Source organism: Limulus polyphemus, unplaced genomic scaffold (assembly GCF_000517525.1).
Source record: "Limulus polyphemus unplaced genomic scaffold, Limulus_polyphemus-2.1.2 Scaffold2606, whole genome shotgun sequence".
NCBI classification, from domain to species: domain Eukaryota; kingdom Metazoa; phylum Arthropoda; class Merostomata; order Xiphosura; family Limulidae; genus Limulus; species Limulus polyphemus.
The window spans coordinates 125,344-135,399 of record NW_013668216.1 but is presented as its reverse complement, the minus strand read 5'-3'; the positions used below and the strand labels follow the sequence as shown (position 1 = coordinate 135,399).

At 34.6% G+C, this 10,056-nt stretch overlaps 1 protein-coding gene across 1 annotated transcript in view; it reads right to left on the bottom strand.

The window, feature by feature from the left end:
• The window catches only part of LOC106467418 (nuclear receptor subfamily 4 group A member 2-like), a 29,307-nt gene that overhangs the window by 10,884 nt on the left and 8,367 nt on the right, over window positions 1-10,056 (bottom strand). Inside the window, exons 2-3 of the mRNA XM_013927768.2 lie at window positions 4,529-4,716; window positions 660-1,492 (exon numbers count right to left, since the gene is read on the bottom strand). Of these exons, the coding sequence (XP_013783222.2) occupies window positions 660-1,492; window positions 4,529-4,716 (1,021 nt within the window). The remainder of the gene's footprint in view (window positions 1-659; window positions 1,493-4,528; window positions 4,717-10,056) is intronic.

Below are 10,056 nucleotides of genomic sequence, written 5' to 3'. Positions count from 1 at the left end.
CTTTCTTCTTCAGTTTGCCCCTGAAGAAGAAAGGTCCACCTTTCGAAAGCGCTCTGGTTATAGGGTTTTTATCTATTTGTATAGGATCTTTTGAATATCCGTAGAAAATTCAAAAGTTTTACTATATTTCTATAATAAAACTTATAAAACTGCGATAGTTTAATCATTTAATTTTAAATATGTAACTCAGCGTTTAATCACGTGATAAAGTCTGTTCAGTTAGTCCGATCACACATTCAGTGTCCAATAACGTGACCAAGTTTGTGCACTTAGTTGAAGGACGTGATTGTATCTGTTTATTTAGTCAAATCATGCGTTTGGACCTATTCGGTTAGTAAAATCACGTGATCGAATCTGTTAAGTTAGACAAATCACATCATCGGGTCTGCTTAAGTAGTTGAGTCACGTGATTGTTTAGTCCAATTACGTGATTGGATCTGTTCAGTTAGTACAGTCGTGTGTGTTTGTCTCTTCAGTTAGCCAAGCCTTGATTGGGTTTATTCAGTCATCCAAGCTATGATACATTTAGTTAGCCAAGTCATACTTGGATATATTCAGTTATTAGAGTCATATGATTGGGTGATTTTAGTCACTCTAGTCATGGAATTTAGCCTATTCTATTATAAACTCATTTTTATATGTTATAACATAAACAGTACCTTGCTTGAGGAATTATACAACTTGGAATTGTAACAGAAGCTCGTCTTCGAACTTTGGTACTGGTTGATGGCGACGTTCCTTCAGTTGGATGTGAGATCTCTAAGCCGAATGTGGGACTTTCAGGCAGTTGGGAGGTTTGTAAAACTTCAGGTTGGGTAGAGGAGGAGGGGGTTTGTTCGGGTTTCAGATGTTCCACTTGAAGAAAGGTAGGCTCATGCTGGGTTATTGGCGGGCTAGGGTAACTGGAGGATACATAAGTAGCAGATGCAGCATGGGGAAATGGAGCGACTGGGGAAATAAGGGGCGATTCTTTCGTTCTGTAAAACCCCATTGGCTCTGAAGGCTGGAAGGGGAAAGGTGAGGTTGAAGGTTCTAAACCAATAAGCGAGGACGGAAAGCTCTCAGTCGTCGTACTAGTTGGTTCAAGTTGTTCCGCCGATATTTCCTTGTACTTAAAGGTGAAAACCGTTGACTGTGCCGTCTCTCGGCGATACCTTGGAGAATACGTTTCTTGAAAGCTGGGGAGGATACCTCCAGCAGTAACCATTACCGAGGGGTCGTCTTGAAAGATGGGAAGAGTGCTTGCTGCGGTAACCATTACGGTGGGGTCAGACAAAGGAGTTGTGGTGGCTGAACAGGTCATCATAGCAGTGAATTCTGTCTGTAAAATATCCTCCAAGCTTTTGACCGCTGGTATCACCTCAAAACTTTCCACAGGTTCGTCAAACTCCAAAGCTGGTAGTTTGAATGACTCTCCTGTAAAGCTCTCTTCGGACAACGGCATGGTGTCCTCTGGACCCACGAGGCTACTCAGGACAGCAAAAGGAACACCCTGTAATAAGCACATTCCCATTGATTTAACTTTGAAAATAGGTTCCTCGGGGTTTTTTCTAGTATAAAAAGACAAAAACAAATTGAATGTCTACTATACGTTTCTTTGCAAATAATATAATATAATAGACCGTCAAGTCCCTAAATATCTACAATAAAACATCAACAACAGACCAACAACAGTGATGTCCCAAATCGACTAAAGTAAGACTCATCATGTAGTGGAATTAAATCCTATCTGAGAACTGATGTTAGTTTTATATTGTATCTAAGACTGTGGGTATCATAGCTACTAATCTTATTGAGATACAATATAAAACTATCATCAGTTCTCAGATAGGATTAGTAAAGACTGTGGATATCATAGCTATTAATCTTATTGTTACTAATCCTATCTGAGAACTGATGATAGTTTTATATTGTATCTAAGAATGTGGGTATCATAGCTACTAATTCTATTGTTACTAGTCCTATCTGAGAACTGATGATAGTTTTATATTGTATCTAAGACTGTGGGTATCATAGCTACTAATCCTATCTGAGAACTGATGATAGTTTTATATTGTATCTAACACTGTGGGTATCATAGCTACTAATCCTATTGTTACTCCGTCGCCAAAAGGTTTGTCTGTTTAGAAATTTTGTGCAAAGCTACACAAGAGCTCTCAGTGCATATCCTTCCTTATAATTTTGAAGTAGAGGGAAGGCAGCTATTCAGCAGCATAAACCGCTAACTGTCTATCTGTTCTTGTCCAATAGAGATCTAACCGTTAATCTTATAGCACACTCATGGCTTCCAAGTACGGAATGCGGTTTTTTTTCAATAACGTGGCGTGAACCATTGAAAGTTCAGGCACAGCTAATCAATGGGTCAAGCCCATCCGAATAGAACGTTCGAAGATGAAACCTCAAGAATAGGGAGTTCAGATAAAATATAAGTCAAATTTGTCTTTAGGGAATGAAAAATATGACCTATAATTAGGTCTAACAACTCTCTCACAAATAACAAACCCTACAAAAATAAAATAAAAAATAATGTGCATTAGAATTCATGTGCCTGAATGTAATAAAAACTTAATATTGTTTAGAGGTCAAGGTCATTATTAAGGTAAAAGGTGAGTAATCCAAGTAAAGTAAGTCTCATATCATAGTTGATGAACTTTGTAACAAACGTAATTAAAATTATAGTATCATCTTATAAATTTATTTGCTTTTTATGAAGTATCAAGTAAACTGATCTTGAGGGTAAGGACTTAACGTAATTCAAAACACCTTTAGAGCAAGGACTTAAAACATGATTCAAAATACCTTTAGAGCAAGGACTTAAAACATGATTCAAAATACCTTTAGAGCAAGTACTTGACACACGATTCTTTATTGATAAGAGATCTTTACGGTAGGTACTTACAACATGATTCTCCAGGGAAGAGCCTTAATAATAACGAATTAAACATTATTTTCACTAAATTACCGCTATATCAAGAATTCAAAAACATGATTCAGATTACACAAGCCTGCGATGGTTTTATTGTTTGAAATGTTTACATGTTCTACAGTAATTCCTGTGCGCTGAACTCGTAAATGATATCCATTTTTCTCCATCATGTACAGATTTTTCACAAAACGTCATATGTACTTGTACATAGGTGAATCATTTTCATAGAAATCGGGTCACGTTTTGCTATGCTATGAATTTCTCTAGACAAATAGCGATGTGAGATATCGATCGTTCTAGAACCCACGAGAGACACACCGTCAGTATATAAATGGTTAACAGGCCACATGACGTGTCATTTCTGGATAGTATTTGTTTGTGCGTGCACTTTGACATTATGGTTTTCTTTTCAATATTATTTATTCGTCGCTACAGAAACAAGAGGTTGTGTAAATTATTCAAACACATTCTGTAATACTTGTGGTAAATTTGTTGTAAAGAAACAAGGGCAAAACATTAAATAATTCGTCAAAAAAGCGTATTATGCGTGTTTTGGAATAAAACTTGGGAACCAAGACAAATCATAAGCTCCACACAAAGTTTGCATCATTTGTGTCGAAGAGTTGAGACAAAGAATTAAAGGTAAGAAAAAGTCTTTGTATTTTGGAATTCCAATGGTCTAGGGTGAGTCTAGAAACCATGGAGACGACTGCTATTTTTGCTCATGTGACGTTCAAGGCTACAACATTCGAAATAAAAAGGGAATTTCTTATCTGCTATAAGGCCTGTTGCTCATGTACCTGATGCACCTGTATCTACTTCACTGGAGGCTCTTGATACAGTTTCATCTGATTCTGAATCTGATGTCAATAGAAATGATGATAGGGATTGTTTTCAAACTGAAACGTCTAATGAACACCATAACTTTACAAACAACGTGAACTTAATGATTTGGTGAGAGATTTGGGATTTCCAAGAAATTATTCAGAGATTTTGGGGTCTAGACTTTGGGCTCAGAATTTGCTTTCTCCAGGGACATAATTTTACTGGTACATATTTATTATTTCCCTGAAAATTTCGGTGTCATGAGCGAAGAACAAAGGGAAAGGTTTCATCAAGACATCAGGGAAATGGAGAGGAGGTATCAGGGAAGATGGAACATCACCATAATGGCTGATTACTGCTAGTCTCTGAAACGATATGCTCCAGACGCAATACATAAACGAAAGACCACAAGACGTAATTTTGGGACTAAAAGCCATAGACTTCATAGAAAAAATCCGGATGAATGAGGATGCATATTCGTTTGACATCAATGTTCCTCCCTCTTCTTCAGTCTGTTTGTATTTTTGTTAACAAACATAATATTAAAAAAAATTCATTGTGGTAAACGAAATAATAATTTGATCTACGTAAAACATTCTTACGTGATAGAAAACAAAATAATATTATTTTCGAAATCAACGTAGCTTAATTATAGAAGATACGTTATTAAAACCAACCTTCATAAAAGTTGTTTTAAGTTCGCAGGCCTGTGTTATTGATGTTCAGTCAATTTTCTAACTTCTACAAAACTTAGTGTAAGAGACTTGAATTATTCACCTCAGACTGTTGAAGTAGAAACATGGTGGCTTTCTCTGGTGAGCTCGCTGTTTCTCTGGTGGTGGTGGTGGTAGTGACGCTTAAGCTGGATGAAGGACCCCCCGGACTTGGGGCAGTTATTACACTTTTCTGAATTAATGAAGCAGTTGCTGTCGTTGAAACTGGTTCTGGACTTAAATCATCCGGAACTAAAAAAATACAATTCAATTTTTAGCTTTAAAGAATCTTTAAAATTAAATACTGCAATTATTTCTCACTAGACTTTGGATAAACTTGCTTAAAAATGAAGTATAACTTAAAACCCAAGGAATTTTCTTTTTACTTACGTCACAATAATTTCACGTAACACCAAGGAATACTGTTATAACCTTCGTCACCACAGTTTCACGTAACACCAAGAAATGCTGTTATAACTTACGTCACCACATGTTTCACGTAACACCAAGAAATGCTGTTATAACTTACGTCACCACATGTTTCACGTAACACCAAGGAATACTGTTATAACTTTCGTCACCACATGTTTCACGTAACACCAAGAAATGCTGTTATAACTTACGTCACCACATGTTTCACGTAACACCAAGAAATACTGTTATAGCTTTCGTCACCACAGTTTCACGTAACACCAAGAAATGCTGTTATAACTTACGTCACCACATGTTTCACGTAACACCAAGAAATACTGTTATAACTTTCGTCACCACATGTTTCACGTAACACCAAGGAATACAGTTATAGCTTTCGTCACCACAGTTTCACGTAACACCAAGAAATGCTGTTATAACTTACGTCACCACATGTTCCACGAAAAAAAGTCCCAAAATTCGAGCGTTTTCGAATTGTTGACTATTCGTCTTCAGAACATAAAGAAAAATAGTCATTTATTGGAAAGCGCTCGAGTTTTAGGCCAGTTTTGAAATGCATTACTTAAGTTATAGCAGTATTCCTTGGTGTTGAAGTTCATTGCACCTTTTGTGTGTGATCCTGTGTGCTAACTCTTTCATCAGAATAACTTGAGTGATTTATTTACTATTATGTCAAGATCCTTCAGTCATACTATTTAGTAAGTTCCCATCCATATTAAACGTATGCTCCAAGTTCTTTAAATTATATGTACTATAATTAAAGGTCATATATCTTCGTCCAACTTATCAGGTGATCCAAGTCACTGTGTGATATACTTAACACCAAAATCTCTTCGAACATCCGAGTTGAACTACTAGGTTTTTTAGTTACGATTGGATGAGATCACCGCAGTATTGTTACAGGTTGAGTGTTATGAAAATAAAATTAAACCATAGTTATGTTTGATTCAACAAAGGTATGTTGGATGAGATATTGTTACAGACCGAGTATTCTGATGATTGAATAGCTCAAGACAGGTGATATTCAATATAAACTATGCAGGTTTTTTATATACGGATGGACAATATTTTTTACAATAGGTGTCTGAAACTTGTTGGTGATAAATTTCAACAATAAATAAACAGCACATAGTCCATTTGTTTTAAAATAGTATATTAAAACAAGTCAAACGTATATACAAATGTTCGATACACAGTTAACTACCACAGTTTTATCCATAACGTTAAATAACAAACGTCAACACAGGTTGGTTTAATTACTTTATAACACAATTGACAAGACAAATTATTCTCCTCTACTCTGTTGTTACAATACAATCTGCGATAACTTCACTTTAAAAAACGCCACTGTACGCTCTTTGCGACTAAACTCACAAACACACAATCTAGCTCTAGTTATCCATCTAAGTAGCTAACTGTTTATCTTGAGCTACATAACTAACAGCTATAGTGTATGATATTGCTTATACATCTTGTTTCCATGGCCAGGTTATGAAATACTATTTTCTGTTGTATATATTCCGAAATTACTAAAACTCTATACTATCTATATCTATACTGGAAGGAAGCAAACAAAGAAATATCTGAAAAATAAAAAAAAAACGTCACCAGTCAAGATGCTTTATAATCATATAAAACACATGAAGTGAAAAAAGGAAGAAAAATAATTGAATGAGAGACAGATATAGAAAAGAGAGTTGAATAAAATTAGGAACTACGTATAAGAGAAACAGAATGGGAGATAGACTTAGAAGACATAAAAAGAAACAGCTGATTGATAAACTATTGACGTAAGCGACAGATATAAAAATGGAGACAAATATAAAAGATAAAGAGAAATGAGAGAAAAATAAATAATTGAAAAATGAATATAACTTTTGACGCGAGAGTCAGAAGAAGAAAGACAGCCATAAGACAGAAAAAATAAGTGATAATTTGAATTATAAAATACAATTTAACTACTTTTATAAGAGTATCGAAACCCGGATTTTGGCGTTGTAAGTCCGCAGACATACCGCTGTGCCACTGGGGGGCGATAAACAAGAAACAGGTATTTTAAAGGAGAGAGATAAATGGTTGAACGACAAGAAAACCATAGATGTAAGAGAAAGAAAAAATCGAGATAGACAGATATATTTACAAAAATAGAGATTGTTTGATGATTTTCGTTCAATGCTGCCCCAGGACTATCTGCGCTAGTCATCCCTAACGAAGGAAGGCAGGTAGTCAACATCACTCACTGCCAACTCCTGTGCGACTCTAATTGAATAATGGGATTTGACAGTTACATTTATACGCATCTACGACCCTAAAGTGAATAATGCGATTTCTATGTCTGTTTCTTATTTTTTGCGATATGGGGGGTGTGATTCACGAAACCTCAGATTTATAGTCCGGTACGCTAAATAATGGGTCACGCTCGGCATAGAGAACAAGAGAAGGAAAAGATGACCGATATTATCAAAATTTACAAAAAACAAGACAAGTAAACGAAAAACGTATAAGAGAAGAGAGATAAGATATAAATGTTAAGAAAAAGGCTAAAATGAATGAAAATTAATCGATGTTCATGAAATACAGGAAAAAGTGAAGAAGCAGAAATAAAGAGATGCTTTAGATATGTTGAAGAATTAAACATATGACAAAGAGAGCTGAAAGATAAACACAAGGTACAGTTTTTCAGAACTAGAAATATAAAAGGTGACACAGTAAGATTAAGTGAGGTAGAAAATATGGAAATGGGATTATAGATTTAACTGTAGTAGGATTATAGTTTTAACTGTAGTGGGATTATAGACTTAAGTGTAGTGAGATTATACTTTTAACTGTAGTGGGGTTATAGACTTAAGTGTAGTGGGATTATAGTTTTAACTGTAGTGGGGTTATAGACTTAAGTGTAGTGAGATTATAGATTTAACTGTAGTAGAATTATAGTTTTAACTGTAGTGGGATTATAGACTTAAGTGTAGTGAGATTATAGTTTTAACTGTAGTGGGGTTATAGACTTAAGTGTAGTGGGATTATAGTTTTAACTGTAGTATGATTATAGACTTAAGTGTAGTGAGATTATAGATTTAACTGTAGTAGAATTATAGACTTAAGTGTAGTGGGATTATAGTTTTAACTGTAGTGGGGTTATAGTTTTAACTGTAGTGGGATTATAGATTTAACTGTAGTGGGATTATAGTTTTAACTGTAGTAGGATTATAGACTTAAGTGTAGTGGGATTATAGTTTTAACTGTAGTGGGATTATAGACTTAAGTGTAGTGGGATTATAGTTTTAACTGTAGTGGGGTTATAGATTCAACTGTAGAGCGATTATATATTTAAGTGTAATGGGAATAAGGATTTAACCGTAGTGGTATTATGAATATAACTATATTATAGTTTTAAGTGTACAATGTTCGTATAACAAATAGGCTAAACTTCGAATATTTGAAATGGTATGCACGTGCGAGAAACAATAGCAGCGAGATCTACTGTTCTAATAATGCATTTTGCTGTAACAAGAAAAAAAAAAGGCTTTCAAGATCAAAATACATAATGTCGGAGTCGCCCCACGCAGGTAATGATTTTGTTGGGTTAAAAAACACCAATGTGCACCTGTTGGTTTAAAAGTTTCTTTGTAAGATAATTAAGCAGAAGGAAGTTATATTTACATACTATACATAAACGCTTCTTTTTTGGTAAATCTTTCATCAAATTCCAATTAGCTAAGCCTAAACCTCTTTCACCAAGTTGCAATTTGCTAAGCCTAAAATGGCTCTTTAGATATGCAGTATTAATATTAGCCACCAAAAAATATAAAGATCTACAGAGAGTTCTAATATTAATAAAAAAGTATGAAAGTTCTACAACCGGAAAGTGTTAAAGTTCTACATTGTTTTATTATCAACCAGAAAATGTCAAAGTTCTACATTGTTTTACTATCAACCATAAAGTGTTAAAGTTCTACATTGTTTTATTATCAACCATAAAGTATTAAAGTTCTACATTGTTTTATTATCAACCAGAAAGTGTTAAAGTTCTACATTGTTTTACTATCAACCATAAAGTGTTAAAGTTCTACATTGTTTTATTATCAACCAGAAAGTGCCAAAGTTCAATATTGTTCTACTGTCAACCAGAAAGTGTCAAAGTTCAACATTGTTCTACTGTCAACCAATAAGTGTCAATGTTCTACATTGCTTTATTATCAACCAGAAAGTGTCAAAGTTCAACATTGTTCTACTGTCAACCAATAAATGTCAAAGTTCTACATTGTTTTATTATCAACCAGAAAGTGTTAAAGTTCTACATTGTTTTATTATCAACCAGAAAGTGTCAATCGGAAAAGAAACCATGATCGATATCATACTGAAACGCCGAATATTCCCGCTAGTTCTAGGTCCGAGCCCCGAATCTTCTAAGCAACTAGCGACGCCTCTGCTTTAAATGACATTTACTTCAAAAGATAAAATATTAATCACAGAGTTCAGAGCTTTAGCAGTCAGTGTTCTAGAGCATTAAGGACGGAAAAGTTCCTACAGTAACAGGAAAGATAATTTAGGGACTAAATTTGTTCAAATCACTACGCCTACTTTATAACTGAAGAAAGGTTCGTATACGTATATTAATTTAGTCTCGCCATAATGGGATTCATGATCATTGCGAAACTAATTGGTTGACTTTATGAGGCCTTAATTGAGTCGATATTTTTGGCTTACAAACACCAGTTTAATCTTTATTAAGAATTAATTAACTAAAAAAAACCCTATTACGAATATTCTTTGGAAAGGATGACAAGACCCTCGGTCTCTAAGGCACAGGAAATGTCACAGTAAGCTATATTTAAATGCTCATTAATAACGTGCCCTAGCGAAGCGAAACAGTAAAACTAGCTAAGCTTTAGGACAGTGCACAACAAGTGTTTATTAAATTAAAGGATTTAATTTTACGTTGATGTTCTCTTACTTAACATTGATTAATAGTGCAAATTCTGTCATCGACAAAGCAAAATATAGTTTAATAATGGGTGTAGACGGCTTGAATAGGTAATGAAGAAAACTTTAATATAAGTTTAACATAACAGCAAATGTATAACGTTTCGACAGGTGATGATGACAAAACCTTGTCGAAACGTTGTACATTTGCTGTTATGTTAAACTTATATTAAAGTT